Here is a 17,549-nt window from a genome sequence, read left to right as displayed (position 1 = left end):
AAAAAAGAAAAAAAAAGGGTTCAGAATCTTTATATATAATTTTATAGAATACAAGCTTCCTTCCTTCACCTACTTCACCTACCTTCACAATAGACTGTAACCGATTGCAGATCCAAAAGTATCCAACCGGATCTCACAGGAAAAAAAAAAAAAAAAGGATTAAAACCTTGACCATTGGACTCATGATTGCACTATTGCAACTTGTTGGTACAGGTTCAAAACTTTGAAACAGCCTCTTCTGCGAAATAAGAGGTAAGGCTACGCACACGTACACACTTGCCCCCTCCCAGACCTTGCAGTAGCAGGAATCTCGTGCACTGGATTGCATTTTTTTTTTTTTTTCAAGTTGTCACGGTTGAATTTTGCAATCTTAACCAAGCTTCCTCCAAATAAATATAATGATCTAAACATTTGTACCAAAGAGGTTCAAACTTGAGCTTAGATCATGGATTTAAAGATTTCTTGGGGAAAAACAGTGAGTGGGTCATGTGGGTAGCTCATGACCGTGATAAGTTTATTGACTCACCTATCACAAGAATTCTCCTTCTATCCAATAATCAAAATGCCAAATTTATCAATTGATGTGAAAGAAATGACCATATGCAAAGATAAAGCCGTTCGTCAAGGCTTTTACCATCCCCTTCTATGTTTCATTGATTCATAGGTAAATATGGGTAAGGGGTGGCACCGAGGATTGTGCGGCCGAAGAAAGTGGGGGTGGGGAGGGAGGTAAGACAGCATTATATAGTTGCCCCCACACTGTATCTTCAAACTGAAGTAAAGCAATGAAAAGTGGGCATCTTCTACAGCATTTCAGTTGTAATAATGAAAGAGAGAAAACTTATCAAAGCCCAAAACAGCTTTCACTAATTTTATGAAACAAAAGGCAGCAAAGTTTGCCCCAAAGATTAGTGTTTATTATGAAGCTCAGTAGCCACTCAAAGTAACTTACAAAATGGCTTTCCAAGCATATTCAAAGAATGGTGTGACGATCTCTTGCTTCCCTTTTGCTGCTTCAACAGTCTCTCTTCCGTTTTGCTGCTTCAAGAGTCGGTCTTCTCTGCTAAAATGGAAAAAGCCCGTCTCATGCAGCTAGGATTCTCTCTCTCTCTCTCTCTCTATCTCTATCTCTAACTATATTCTAAATTGTAATATTAAATACATTTTCTATACCCACATACTACTGGAAGATTCACATACCATATGCTTTCCTTGTCATGCCTCTTCAATTCTTCCCCAGTTTGGACGAACTACAGCCTGCTGCCTCTCAGAAAGTTGCACTCCAGAGAGCATTTTCTCCTTCTCCACACCGCTGATGAACCACCTTGATCCTCTCAGCAGATTTACATATCCCACTGCAGCTCCAGTCAAACGAAGCAACACAGATATTGCCTGCCTGAGCCTTCCACTCACAATCTGCAGTAAGAAGTTCCATCACTTTATTAATCTGTGTTGAAATGTAAAAATAATACCAAAGCCACTTGAATTTTTCTTTTCTTATTTCAATATGATGAAACTTTTTGTGCCGCTGCCCGCACCTAAAGCAAACAGCTGGTCCATTTAGGGGGGGGGGGATTCATTTGACCAGCACACCCTGGTTTGGCCATAGTCTGAAAACAGCAAAAATTGAGTTTTTATATTTTAATATTTTTATTTTATTATTATTATTTTTTTTATAATTAACCCCTCAAACAAAAGCTAATTGATAGCTAAAAATGTGTGAGATCATTCCATAACAGAACATACAGTGGAGTTTACGATCATACGATCAACATCATTTTTTTCTTATGGTGCACCCAAGTGGTAACAACCAACAGAAATTTGTTCATGAAATGTTACGCCAGTAAGCCAAATGTACAGCTTTAGCTCTCACAAAAATACTTATCCCTTCTTAAATAAGCTATGGCACCAGGCAGGACAAATTTCGTTTAGGCTGGGGTCCTTCACTTATTAAATTTAAACAATAACAATGTTATTGGAAAACCTAATACCAGGCTCAACTTTCCAGATCCTGAATGAGTTAGGGTGTCCTATGTTCAGTTTACACTCTGCTTCAGCTAGTATGTATTTTATTGTCATATAATTGAAACATTTTTCTTTTTTGGCTCCCGACAGGTATCCAAGACTTTGGCTTGACTAGTCCCGACGGTCCATATTACAATCGCATGGACCGGGTCATACGGGGGTTGAATGAGAACCATTCAAGTTTCACCAAAAGCAGTGAAGAGCACTAAACACCCCCGTGGGGAGTGGCCCCAAGAAGGTAAGAGGAGTCCAACTCAGAACCACACGCTTCCTGAGGCGAAGGTCCCTTGCCAACTCGGCTACCCCTTTGGGGTTATGGGTTCCACATTAATATAGTAATTTAAGACCAAGTTCCATTGCTAATTTCTGTTTAGACCTAAGTTTTCATGTAATTGCATGTGGACTAGAAGTCTCAGGCAGAAAATCTGGGCTTACCTAACCTAAGTGAGCTGAGCTGACCTGAGCCAAGCCCAAGACCAATCTTAGCCTACGAAAACAAGCTGAGTTGGGCCAACTCAACTTGGTTCACTCATTCACAGCCTGAAGATTTCATACTTCATAAAATTTCCAAACCTAATCAAAAGTTGACTGTAACTGTAAACACAATCTTCAAATATCACTAAAGTACCATGAGGAACTAGGAATTTACCAGGTGGGGTACCACAACATAATCTTCTGTCATCAATGTGCTCCACATCCAAGCCAATAAACCAAGCTCCCAATGAAACATCCTCGTTAGCATATTTGTGCAGCACATGCCTGAGAATGTTAAACAACATACATAAATAATACATATTCGAACCATCAAAAGTGAAATTGAATGGAGTAAACAACTTCAGGTACATATAGACATAAAGCTATTCTATAAAGAGAAATCAACCCTTACTGGTTTATTGAGATATAAGTAGCCAGATCTTTTGAAATGGCATATAGCTGACCCGTAGCATGCCGAAAGTATTTGTTTCCCTCCTCACCAAATTTCCAATACTCTGGTTCATGGTATCTAACTCCTCTGTTCCATGACAAGGGCCAGTTAGTAACTGAATATTAGCAGTTTCCCAATGAGAAGAATCAAGTCACTAGACAACTTCAAACAGAACAGCTTACTTTCGAGCAAGGACAGGACCAGACTTCATGCATCCAATATACACCCGAGGCTTTGAGCGGTGTCTAGCTAAAGTTGCTCCAAGTGTTGCTGCAGTAATTTGAAAGAAAATTGATGAGACAAGGGACCAACCAAGACTATGAAGAGAGCATAGTTTACATGAACAATGGTATAACTATCCTTAAGAGAAAGACTTCTTAAGAACACTGTAAAGATGCCCCGGATGTCACATTGTTTATATCAAACTTCAACACTTAATCGAGAACAAAGTTTCCAGTTTCTATCATGATTGTCGGAGGAAGGATTCTGATGAACAAGCAAGGAAGTTCAAGGGAAATAGTATGCAATCAACACGGTGTTTCTTCACACATCCAAATGGATCAATTAGGAGTTGTGTTCATCGATTGGGATCATTCATTAGAAATTCAAAGGAAGGCCTTTCTTGAATGAAGGGTGCTGATTGACAACCAACATGAAAGGCCCTCATCACTTATTTCAGTCACATCATTGCTTTTTGTTTCTTTCCCCTTTTTTTGAATATGTTTTTTCTACCATCCAAACAAAAATGATGATGGTACAATTAAGAGGATCATCTGTATAAACCATTTTTGAGACAAACCTACTAAGGCATACTGCAATTTGTAAGTGGATAGACATTGGGGCACCAACAAGTGGTGAGGCTCACCATTTTAAGGTAAGTAGAGCTTCTTGCATTATCTCTACCACACCCAAAACCACCACAATGATAAAAACTGTGGCATCAACTAAAAACTAGATCAGTGGTCATTAATCCCATATTAATATTAATCATTGTAAATAATAGCAAAACATTAATGTCTAGGACAACTCTGTACTGAACATCAGCATTGCTACTCAAATAAAAAGCTTTGGATGTTTAATCCTCTTCCCCACATGGACAGAAGTCTGCAAAACCATGAAGAAGGAAAGATATATGATAAGTTTCTCCTGTGTACCTATATTCACATGGACATCATCATCAACTTTGATGTAGAAATCTGCATCCCATAAAGCAACAGCAGTAGCAAAATAGGTTTTTGTCTTGGCTGATAGTTCAAGGTACCCTTCAACGTGATCCTGCCAAAGTATTAAATTATTAATACACAAATAAGTGATAACCACTTAACCCTCAGTAACATGTCTTTTCCAGATCAACAAAGAATGAGTGTTATTAGTGTATGCTTTAGCAGCAAGCATTAAAAATGAAGTAAAAATGACAGCAATACAAAAAAATTATGATAAAAAGCATTACCAGCCTCAGGAAGTCTCCGTGCTTTCTATCCTCTGCTTCAATGGCTCTATCCAAAATACCACCAGATGTAGCACTGATGATGAAGAATTCCAATAAAAAAAATTAGTCTTTTGATTCAACAGAAACATACTTAATGATCCTCGTCATGAAAAGAGAGTCTGTTAATGTGGAATAAGACGAGCAACAGAAGAAAGTTTATACTTTTGCACATGCACAAGAAACTTTATCAATTCTCAGTGGTAGCAACTGTCTTTATCCTCCTAGGCCTCCACCCCAACAGAACAAAGAAATGCATGCAAAGTTTCATCCAACTCTTCTAACTTGATACATATATTACAACGCAGGCAATTTTGAAAAGAGGTCAAACATTATAGCAAAAGAAATCAAGTCATATGTGTATAATATGAGTGTAGTGAGCTTCTTCAATATTAAAACCAAGAAGATCAGGCTTTTAGTACATCAGATCACCTAAAACTCAAGGCTCTAAGGGATATCTTGTTCCATGCTTGCACCAGAAAACCTTAAAAGGATGCAAACAAGGAGTCAAAATTCTGTCAAACATATAGAAGAATTCGGTCTTAAAATCCCCTTGGAACACTTTTTCTATCCACTCTAATTGGAGGAAGAGTGCTGCTTAGGGAAGGTATCCAGGCTGCAGTTGCCAGTTACCTGACATATATACTATGTGGCAAAGTCAAGTTGTCAGTTTATCAAGATGAGCCACAATTGTTTATCAAAGTATTTAAATATAATATCTGGCACCACAGCTTTATTCCAGAAAAAGGACATCTCCCTTTCCTGGTGCAACACTAACTAAAGGAAGCCCAGTTCTTTTCTCTATCTTTCTTTCTTTCTTTCTTTCTTCTTCTTCTCTTTTTTTTTTTTGGTGTGTGTGTGTGGGGGGGGGGGGGGAGTCCTCACGCTAGATAATTGGCCTAGGAAAATACTAAAACAGTTTCTCTAAAGAAGTTTGTTGAATCAAATTTCCAACACACCCACAAATCTGATAACATAACCCTATCATTTGGCCAATTAAAACTAATTAATTGGCTTAATCTAAACTAATTATGTGTGCCCACTGCCCACCAAGTAAAGCTGCAGTAATTTCATGATCCAAAGTGACCAATGAAGTAAATAACCAAGCAAATTCAAAATATATAAACAAAATAGAGGAGGATACAAACAGAAGGAATTTCAATGAACAACGAGCAATACAGAGAAGTTGAACAACATAGAGAAAGTCTCACCCATAAGCTTGATTTAGATAGATGTTCATGACAAGAATCTAAACATCATCGGTTGCTACATCTACTTGCATAGTTGTCACAGCGTCTAGTCACCCAAGACATTAGAGTGGGCTTGGACATCAAGGCGACACGAACAAAGTGCCTAGGAGCCCAAGCGCCATTCCAGCAAAGGCACCTGGACGCTTGACAATTATGCCTACTTGAGCCAGTGTAACAAAGTGCCTAACAATTCATTTTTATTTTTATTTTTTCGTAGGAAATTCCAACATTGGAAAAGCTGATTTTCAGGTTAGTGTCTTAAAACTTGAATACTTCACGAGGCCTGTAATCAAGTAATATGGCAAGTTCATCAAATTGAGTTGAGGGAAACACTGAGTTCCAAAAGAAAAGCAATATGGATGCAAAGAAAAAGGGTAACACTACCAGTCAGGTTGGTGGAGCAATGACAAACCCCAAGTGTAACCCTAAGACCCTAAGACATAAGTACTGAATGGTCATCCCAAGTGCAACCCCAAGCCCCTAAGCACTGAATGGTATTCCCATGAACCAATCCAAAGCAACCAGAGAGGATTGCTTTCCCAAGGCCTCACTCCTAGCTGTTTTGAACTACGGTCAGGTTGAAACTTTTCCTGTCCAAACACAACATGTTTCAGTTGTTTGTATTGGGTCTTAGTTGAGCTCAGCCAAGTTGTAATGCTTGTATTGGAAAAACAAAAAAGAAAAGAATAGAATATATCATGTTTCAAATAAGTGGGCAAGTGAGACAAAGTGAAAAAATACACAAAGAGAGGCTTCTGTGCAAGGACCTGAGTCTTAAGAGTGATAAGAACGAGAAGGGATCTTAGTTGAGAAAATTCTAAGACAGATAAAGGTACTGGTAAATGTACAGTATAGTGCTGACTTTAGACCAAAAAAAAATTGAGTTCAGATTTTTATACTGTATACCATCTATTAAATACTCTAAATAATTTTTGGATACAAGATCATCATCTTCCAAAATTTTAACTTCTCTAGAATGCAGTGATTTAGCTGTCGGAGCATGTATCACATGATCAGGCTCTCAAGTCAAGTCCAAATAACGAGTCATGAGGTTTCTAAAACATTGACCATAACATGTAGTCAAGAGTTGTAATATGTAATAATATATTTTAATCATAATCGGATCCATGTAGCCTACCCCATTAAGCTGGGATAAGGCTGAGTTTGTTGTTATTGTTGTAACTAAATAATAACTGGAACAAAATAACTATGGTTGATGAAGATTTTTTCTCAACAGAAGCATTGGAATGTGACTGAAAGAACTAAAAGATCCAGGGGCAGACTTAAAATGACCCTAGGAGAATATGTGAGGAAAGATGCATAGCTTAGGCCTTGTATCAAGTATGACCTCGAATAGAGCTGATTGGAGGGCAGGGATTCATGTAGCTGACACTATTCAGTTGGGATCAGGCAGCATTGTTGTTGTAGAAGTGGGATGCAGGGATATGCAACAGTGTCTAACACGGCCAAATTTTAGAATACACTCTCAATGCATAGTGAGTAGTGTCACCTTTGTCCTAAAGAAAAAGGTCAAATGTCGATTGTAATTAAAACTTAGTGGAGAAATTGGTTGCACTTGGACAAATTTCAGAATATGATATAGTTCCTACATAGAAGAAATTTGCAAAGAGTCATGCAGACCAAATTTCCCAATAAACTTGACCAAGTTATCAATCAATGAAAAAAAGGAGGCTGGGAAGGAATCAATCAAGGGATCCTGATCTTACCAAAAGGATCCACCACTCCCAAGTTGACAACGCAAGCTTTAGAAAAAGCATTTAAGTTATAGATGGTTTTAGACCTGAAAGCAAGGTTGAAAAGAAAGAGTACACTCTAGCAAAATTATAGTCATGTACTAATTACAAAACCAGGAACAAGAAAAAATAAGGACTAACACTGGGGACATAATTAATCAATAAGCATGAATAAATGGTACTTACGGGTGTAAAGAGCTGCATCACTTTGGAGTTTTTCCTGTGTAATCCTAAAAGGAAAAGCTAAAGAGTAGTGTTCAACTCAAATTTTTATGGTGGCATGCTTGTTAGGATAGGCTCGTTTTGTCAGAATTTTCTCAGTTAGGAACAGTTCCAAGATATCCAACAGAGATTACTGAAATCTTGACTGAAGAATTGGAGGGGCTATCTCTTCCTGGCCTCCATGTACGTGAGAAGGAAAACTAAAGTACCAAATGAACTAATTCACTAAAGCCATAAAATAATCAAGACTATGTTTTCTTGAATCTATAACATTTTAAGTCTATGTTTTCAGTCAATAAAGTCCAGATACAACCATAACAGGGAATGCCACCTTTCAGTCCTAAATCATTGCATATAATGCGACAGTATTAAACAATGAAAGATCAGTACCTGTACAGGAGAAGAAGGAAGAATGGGAGAGCATAAGAGAAGAAGAAGAAAGAGAGAACTGTAGGATAGGAAAACCCAACCCACGACTTGCTTATCTGTTCTATGATTCTATCATGGGTAGGGCAGCCACTTTATTAATGTGGTATACGACTACAGACTATTTAATCCTTACACTTCACCAAGAATATAAAACATCACTAGATATGGTGAAGTGTCACCATATATACTAATGTCACCACACACATAACTAAAGTCTTAACACATATATCTACAGCAACAGTTACGCTAGTGAGGTAAAAACAATCAAAATCTGCAGCCATGAAGTCTGACAAAATTTACAGGTAAAAACATGAAAGTGCTTTAATAACAAGAAAAGATTTAGAAGGAATTAGTCTTCCCACCTATGACCAATAACAAAGCGAACGATAATTCCCTTCTCTTCCTCCAACCTTTTTCTTTTCTCACCTATTTCCAATATTTTGAAAGAACCCAGTGCAGTAAATCAGCAACGAGCAAGCAAATGAAGAATAATAAGAAACGCAATGAAGAGGAAAATAAAAGCAAAGAACCAATCCACAAACCTTGCATCATCCAAGTGGCACGAACCGAATCCCTTCGTTTCCGACTGCTAAAAGCAGTGTTAATTCCTACAACCATTAAATATTTTCTCTTTCCTGTTGACTCGGATACCTTCAGGTTTTCCGATATAGGAGAACCACTGAGAATAGATTCCTGGGCAGCCCTTGCAGCAGCTAATTCCATCTCTAAATTTGAAATTGTTTTATCCAGTGTTCTACATTCAATTTTTCATTGTACAAGTACATCAGTATCGGAATAAAATATAAAGCACCATATACCAGTAAAATGCGGCTAAAATAAATGAAAACAAATCAAAGAAGAAAGTGGGTTGGAGGAGTGGAGAACAGTCTTGGCTTACTGTATAGCATGATGAGTCTTTGAAACTTCCCCTAGAATGTCCTTTGATTCATGTTTTGCATCCTTCTGATATAAAATGAAAATGAAGGAAGAAAAAGAAAAAAAGAAAACTGATCAATAGCGTCATCTCCGGTATTTGGGGTTATAAAATCAATTAATAAAAATAAAAAAACAATAACTACAAGAAAAATATGAAGCACTTGAATGTTAATGGAGATAACTACACTCACAAATCTAGGCTCACAACCCTCTGATACTAGGTTTAGCTTTTCATCCTCTGCACCGTTCGCCCTCGTTAGAGCTTTAGCTTCAGATACATCAGGTACTGCCCACATTCTTTAACCAGAAAGACATTGATAAATATGCCATACATAAAAAAGGGTTTTTTGTTTAAATTCAGAAAAACCATTTTGAAACGTTTAGAAAGTAATATATAACTTGTAGAGAGAGAGGCCTATTATAAATTCTAAATGGGGATGATATTAATATTAAGTATCCAAACGACACATAATTAAGTAAGAAATATGGGAGTGGAAGAGACAGCAGTGGATGGAAACGCATAAAAGGTGTATGGAACACTTGGATTGACTGTCCTTGATCTGTATCTACAATATGGAAATTGAAGCAACCCACTTGCAAATTTCCTAACCACTGCAGAAGAAATTCTGGGTTGGGTCCAGAGACCAAGAATCCCAATTCAGATCTATCCCAGAATGTACAACCGACCGGACAAAATCGTAACAGAACAGGAAGAAGGATAGAAACTAAGAGAAATAAGAAGCCCAGAAGGAAAATGAAACAGAAACCCAATTCAAAGTATTCATAGCAGCGTCTCCATATTGAAGGCTTGAAAATTAATAATTTTAACGAATCGAAAACCCTGTGAAACAGTCCGAGAGATAAATTGTAAAAGAAATACCACATATTATCCTCGCCTGATCTTCTAGTTCAGAGAAAAAAAGAAATAGATGCATAGTTGAGCTAACTAATCAAAACCTAGAGCAAACACAGTAAAGAAAGATGATGGTTGGGAACTCAAGATTCAAGAAACAAAGAAGAAACCCCCAAACTAGGGAAATACCTGCTAGTGAAGAGCATTCCAGCACAAAAGCTTCCGATACAAAACAATAAGGTCCATCTCCTGGTCACAACGCTTCTGGAAGGCGGCTCTGCTACCTTGTTCTTCAGATACATTTTGTTCGTCCTTTCTTTCACTCAAGCCACAGGCTTTTCAAAGGAAAACCCATCTCTAATAATTGAGAGAGAGAGAGAGAGAGAGAGAGAGAGAGAGAGAGAGACTCAAATTCGAAAACCCATGTTCTCAGAATTAAAGAACATAGATCAGAATCACATGGAGCTTGAGAAATGGGAAATCTGAAGCTGAAATGATGAAAGAGAGTTGATATCAGCAGAGACAGAACGACAGAGATAAGTGGGTAAACCGAAAACGTCTCTTTCACTTCTTTCTTCTTTCTTTATTTTCACTTTGGCTTCATTCCAGCCTCTGGGCTCTGAGCTTTCCTTCCTTTAGCTCTCCTTTGCAGACAAGGATTCACAGAACTAAAGAGAATGAAGACGACTTCAGAAGACCCACCAACTGCTAAGCTTATACATCAAAATTACAAATCAATCCTTATTCCTTAACCAAAAAGAAAACTTCCCATTCCCAGTTTTAAATGCTTCAGTCCCAAGTCCTAACAGTTTCACCGCCCTTCTAGTCTTCTACAGTTATACAGAATTCCCAGTTTTAATGTTAATTAATTTTCCATTAAGTGGGTGAGAGATATAATCCCACTTTAATTGTGAATTAATTAAAATTTTAATTGTTATAGCATCCATTAAGTGGGTGAGAGATATAATCCCACTTTAATTGTGAATTAATTAAAATTTTAATTGTTATAGCATTAATGAAGATCTAATGTTTTTACCCAATCTTTTTCCTCTATTGTAGTCAATGATTTTAAAGTCAGAATCAAAAAATGGGATCGGACACCACAGCTACTAATTTGGATTAGCCAATCTAACACTCGCTATAATCGTGGGAAGATTGTCGGAATTTGGCTTACATTAGTGCCCGCAACCCAATCTAATCCTTGGTTAGTGATTTAATTAAAATAGTTTATTCATGTTAATCATAGAATTAAAAGGAAATACAGAAATTTTAGGTTTGGTTAGAGAGGGGAGAGAAGTTTTAGTAATGATAATTCTTCGGCCCTTTTGTTTTTTAACTGATCTAATAGATACATCCAGGGGAGAGGGGAGAGGGGAGAGGGGAGAGAAGTTTTAGTAATGATAATTCTTCGGCCCTTTTTTTTTTAACTGATCTAATAGAATTTAGTACTTCCCTTTAAGTTGGAGCATGAATACCATGAATGCCCAATTTTGTTAAGGAGAAAATGAAATATTCTTGAGCTAAAGTTCATAGTAAAAAATATTGGCATTTTGTTGTTTGATTAAGCATACATAATACATTGTTTGAATTTGTCGAGCTTGAAGTTTTTTCTACAAACCGCATGATAGTCAATCTCATTTTTTCATTCGTTTATGAAAGATAGGATTTGTTGTACTATGTGTAGCAATTTCATTGTTATAATACAAATTCTTAAGCTCTAGTTGTAGTATCTCTAAGTACTTGAATAGATATGGTAATCTAGTTAGTCCACAAGTTGTAACCAAGGATTTAAATTCTGCTTCTGCAAGAGATAGTAAAACAATTGATTGATTTTTTTGCTTTTCCACAAGATAGCACTTGATTCTGTTGGGTAATTATATTTTAATTTCTTACAAAAATAAAACAAATTGCAATACAAAGCTTTTGCAGTAGGAACTACTATGATGTTGTAGTATTGATCCTTGGTTGAAATGAGATGGGGATAAACTTCAAATAAATGTTGAATCACCACCACAGCAACTGAAGAAGCTTCGATCAGAATTGAGGTTGAGTCACAATTGTAGTGTTGTCTTTAAGTAATTGATGCCTTCTACTGCCAAGAGTTGTTCTGCATCTCTACCTCCAAGATAAAACAACCTTCTATTAGAAGATGAGACAGTACTTATAGTCCCTTCTATGAGCAAAAAGCTGCAGCACAGCAGCCCCCTCTAACCTTACACAAGACTTAGAGAAAATAGAAGAAAGAGAAAGACTTGTATGGTTGCAAAGAGTAGAAATAGATGGAGTGTCAATGTGTGAAAATGTATATCTCTGCAAGGTATTTGGTTGGGTTTATATAGACCCAAAACCAACCCTTGCACCTTCTTGGATTCCGTAAGAGTAACCTCCAACTAATGGCAAGTTAATTGGAGAATAATGTCATAGTCCATAAATTGAGAATTAATTCAATAAATTGAATTAATCCCAATCAATTCCATAGCCCATCTCCCCACTCATGATAATGGTCATGAATGAAATTTAGAGCTCTTATAGAGTGTTAGTGATCATTTTCTAACCCACCTCCTCACTCATGATAGTGACCATGAATGGACTTTAGGGCACCCACATAATGATATTGATCATTTACCTCCATTTGCCAATAACCTATGGCATGAATTAAGAATTAATTTTATAAATAAAATTAATCTCAATCAATTCTCTTTACCCACCACTTTCCACTCATGGTAATGGCCATAAATTGAATTTAGAGCACCCATAGGGTGTTATTGACCATTTTCCACTACCTTGACCCTAAGGGTCCCACACCATTACAAGTCATAAAACACATAAAAGAAAAATCTCATTTTGAAACTTAATTATATTAAAATAAATATAAACTCAAATGACATGAAAGACACATGTGATGTGACTGTATTAAACACTATAGGACACATCGTTGTAGGTGTCTTTCGGATTTGAACCTACACTATGTCTAATGAGTCGCACTACAGAGTACGGGTAGAGTCAGACTCCTTGAATCTTTCCTCATTGATGTACCTGACCGATCCATCAACCACATCTCATAAGTCGACTTTTTAAGCTACCCATCATATAATCATTTTAGACTTTTGAACCGGCCATATCCCTTATTTTGGACTCATGAATGTTTAGAGAACTTGCCCATAAGTTCTCATCGGTGGCAATCACACCCCCTACATCCACTTAGATTAGTCCCCGATGTGCACCACAATTAACACACCCCCACATTTCCTAGGATTGGACTAAATAAGAGCTTTACCGCTCAACCTTTCTTCTTGTGGTGGTATTACTATCACCATCTACATCTTGAAATGAATACTTAAATAAGCAGTAGTACTGAGTTGGTCACCCATGACTTCGTTTGTACCCCTTGAACCTAATTCAGACATTAAGCCTCTTCACATAGGTAGGGTGTCCATCACATGACCTAAGGATTAAGCATCAACCCCATTCCTATAGATACACTACACAAGTTCTTAACAAACATAGGCTTTGTGAATATATCAGTTTGGTTACTTTTTGACTTCACATAATCAATAGCTATCATTCCTTCATCTATGTACTGTCTCACAAGATTGTGTCTTAGGCATATATGCCTCATTTTACCATTGTATATCCGGTTCTTGGCTAGATGTATAACCACTTGATTATCACAATGTAGTGATATCGATGGCGTCGATTTTTACTATAATGTAATATTCACCATTAAGTTTCTAAGCCATTCGGCTTCCGTTCTTGCCTTTTCTAAGGCTATGAATTCAGCTTCCATAGTAGAGCCTGTCCCACAAGATTGCTTTGTGGACTTCCATGAGATGGCACCGCCTACTAGTGTAAATATATACCCACTAATAGCTAAGGACTCGTTTGTATGCGAGATCCAATTTGCATTGCAGTACCCTTCTAACACCGTTTGTTTACCACTATAGTGCAAACTATAGTTTATAGTACCTTTTAGGTACCTCAGCAACCTATCAATCGCACTCCAATGCTCCTTACTTGGATTGTGAGTATGTTGACTCAACTTTCCTACTATAAGGGCAATATCATGACGCATACAATTCATTAGATATGTGACTGAACCAATAATTTGAGCATACATTTTTCGATTCACCAGTTCACCCAAGTTTCTTTTCAAATGACATCACATTTCAAAAGGTGTTTTAACCGTTGAAACTTTATGGTATCCATACTTGTTAAGTATATTTTCTACATAATGAGCTTGGGATAGTGAAATATTATTCTCTTGCTTGATGATCTTGATCCTGAGGACATATCAACCTCTCCTAAGTCTTTTGTGTCAAAACTAGACTTCAAAAGTTTCTTAGCTTGACTCATTATTTCTAAGTTTGTTCCCATTATCAGCATATCATCTACATATAGTAGCATGAATATGCCCTTACCACCATGAAACCTGCTATACAAGTACCTTTCGGTCTCGTTCACAATGAAACCATTTGAAATTAGAATTTTGTCTAATTTTTCATGCCATTGCTTTGACGTCTGTTTCAATCCATATAAAATTTTTTGAAGCTTACAAACTTTTTGCTCTTGTCCATTTACAATGCAACTTTCTGGTTGCTTTATATAAATTTCCTCCTTTAAGTCATCATTTAGAAATGTCGTTTTCACATCCATTTGATGGATGACCAGGTTATGTGTTGACGCCAATGCTAACATAACTCTTACTGTGGCAATTCTAGAGACTGGGGCAAATGTGTCAAAGTAATCAATGTCAGGATTTTGCCTAAACCCCTTGACTATAATTCTAACCTTGAAACGATTAAGTGACCCATCACTTTTTAGTTTCTTTTGAAATATCCACTTGATTACCGAAGTTTTGGAACCAATTGGTAAATTTACCAATTCCCAAGTATTATTCTCCAAGATCGAATCTAGTTTACTCTTGATTGTCTCATTCCAAAAGACGGCATCCGATGATGTAATAGCCTCTTTGTATGTAAGAGGATCTTTGTCTACTAGATAGACAAGCCACTCATCATTTGAATATTTAGGTCTTTTGAGTCGCTTCCTCATCCTTAGTTGACTTCCATCACCATTACCCAATTCTTGATTGGTAACACTTTCATTTGACTCCATTTCCCCATAAGTCAATTGACTATTCTTACTTGTAGGTAAGTTGGACTTAAAGGAAAATATGCTTTCAAAGAACTCAACATCTCTTGATTCTATGATGTTATTTGTTTCAATAACATCATCCATGGCTTTAATCACTATGAACCAATATGTAGTATTATTTGTAGCATATCTCAAAAATACACAATCACATGTTTTTTGTCCCAATTTTCTTTTCTTGGTATCCGGTAATAATACCTTAACCAAACAGCCCTAAATCCGCAAGTGTTTTAGACTTGGTTTTCTTTCAAACCATTTCTCAAATGGAATCATATCAATCTTGTTATGTGGAATTCTATTTGACAGATAACATGTCGTTAGCATAGGTTCCCCCCACATATCAAGTGGTACACTCGAACTCAATAACATAGAGTTCATCATCTCTTTAAAAGATCTATTTTTTCTTTCGGCAATCTCATTGGATTCCAGTTGGTATGGAGTGGTTGTCTTATGGATAATTCTATTTTCCTCACAAAACTTTTCAATGTTAAAATACTCAGTCCCTCTATCGGTTCTAAGTCTTTTAACCTTCTTGTCAAGTTGATTTTCAACTTCCGTTTTGTACGATATAAACGCCTTTTCGGCCTCATCTTTTGATTTGAGTAAATAAATCATGGTATACCTAGAGTGGTCATCTACGAAGGTTATGACATAGTTGTTTCCTCACCTTAGACTCATATGACTTATAGTCACTCAAGTCACTATGGATCAATTCCAAGAGATCACTCTTTCTATCCACAGTTTTATGAGGCTTTTTGGTTAATTTTGCTCTACACAAGTTGTACACTTGTTCACAGGGGGTTCCACCTTATTGGTGATCATGTCTAACTTACATAGTTTGGTGATATATTTTATACTACTATGACCCAACCTACCATACCACAAATCAAAAGAATTAGTAGGGATAACAATGTAAGCAGAAGAAGTACTAGCTTTCTCAATTATAATATTTTCAACGCTTAGTACAAATAATCCCTCATTAAGGTATCCCTTCCCCACAAATACATTATTTCTAGTGATAACTGTCTTATCACTCTCAAAAGCTAATGTCATTCCTAGTTTATTAAGTAAAGGATTTGAAATTAAATTACGCCTAATGTCCGGCACATGGAGGACATTGGTGAGAACCATAGTCTTCCATGAAGTGAGCTTTAACACCACATCTCCTTTCCCCATAATATGGGCACTTTGAGAATATTTCATGAATACATTTTCGTCTCTCATACTCATGGAATAAGAAGAGAACATCTTCAGATCACCACAAATATGTCTTATACCACCGGTATCTAATATCCAATCCTTTGATTTTTCAATCAAATTTACTTCTGTGACCATAGCTACAAAGACATTACCTTCAAATAGGTTCACATTTTTAGATTTTTTCTTCTTGTGTTTCATTGACAACTTGAAAGCATCCCAAGAAGATGGAAGCTTTTCAATTAAGGCACCGGTCACAAATTTTTCTGGTAAAACCATTTTTTCCTTTGCTAGCTTTCCAACCAAGATTTGAAATTAATCAATTTGGTTTGAAATGGTGTCACTATCTTTCATAGTAAAATTTAAAAAGTTAGCCACCAAGTACTTCTTTGAGCTAGCATCCTCAAGAGAGTACTTATTTACCAAAGCATTCCAAATCGAATATGCATACTCTAATGAACTATACACATGGTATAAGTCATTGGATAATACATTCAAGATCCGATTTTTGCATTGGTAATCCGCTTGAATCCAAGCCACTTTTTTGCCCTCCTTTATCGGATCATTGTTTTTTTCTAGCATGGGTTTAGTCAAGGCAAATACCACCCCAATTTGGGGTAATATGAACCCCGCCTCCTTGGTTGTTGATTGTACCTTCAACATTGATGTTTGAGGGATCTCCTCCGTTGGTAGTTTCATCTACGGCATTGTTGTTCGAAGTTATCACCTCTGTTGAGGCTTGCATCTCTAAGATCAACATAGAATCTTACAACTATCAATTACCTTAAATGACACGAAGGACACAAGTGCTGTGACTATATTAGACACTATAGGACACATCGTTATGGGTGTCTTTCGGACTTGAACCTACACTAGGTCTAATGAGTCACTCTACTGAGTACGGGTAAAGTCAGACTCCTTGAACATTTCCTCATTGGTATAGCTAACTGATCCATTAACCACATCTCATAAGTCAAATTTTTGAGCCACCCATTATATAATCACTTTGGAGTTTTGAACCGACTATATCCCATATCTTGGACTCATGAATGTTTAGAGAACTTGTCTATAAGTTCTCATCGACGGTGGCCACAACCCCTACATCTACTTAGGTTAGTCCCTGATGTGCACCACAATTAACATACCCCCAAATTTCCTGGGATTGGACTAATTAAGAGCTTTACCGCTCAACCTTTCTCCTTGTGGTGGTACTACTATCACCATCTACATCTTGGAATGAATACTTAAATAAGCAGTAGTATTGAACTAGTCACCCATGACTTCGTTTGTACCCCTTGAACCTAATTCAGGCATTAAGCCT

At 36.9% G+C, this 17,549-nt stretch overlaps 1 protein-coding gene across 1 annotated transcript; it reads right to left on the bottom strand.

Annotated features, from left to right (window-relative positions):
* Positions 1-841: 841 nt before the first annotated feature.
* On the bottom strand, positions 842-10,626 carry LOC122059509 (probable beta-1,3-galactosyltransferase 2). The gene is made up of 11 exons (XM_042622317.1): positions 10,070-10,626; positions 9,219-9,324; positions 8,990-9,054; positions 8,634-8,845; positions 8,454-8,517; positions 4,401-4,473; positions 4,105-4,225; positions 3,133-3,220; positions 2,912-3,037; positions 2,675-2,784; positions 842-1,416 (listed from the first exon to the last, which is right to left on the bottom strand). The coding sequence occupies exons 1-11, from the start codon at positions 10,180-10,182 to the stop codon at positions 1,268-1,270; spliced, it is 1,227 nt and encodes a 408-aa protein (XP_042478251.1). The 5' UTR covers positions 10,183-10,626; the 3' UTR covers positions 842-1,267.
* Between the last annotated feature and the right edge of the window lie 6,923 nt (positions 10,627-17,549).

The sequence above is a fragment of the Macadamia integrifolia genome, chromosome 13 (genome assembly GCF_013358625.1).
Source record: "Macadamia integrifolia cultivar HAES 741 chromosome 13, SCU_Mint_v3, whole genome shotgun sequence".
Lineage (NCBI taxonomy): Eukaryota > Viridiplantae > Streptophyta > Magnoliopsida > Proteales > Proteaceae > Macadamia > Macadamia integrifolia.
Note: the sequence above shows the minus strand (reverse complement) of the source record. Positions and strands in the feature narration are given on the sequence as shown.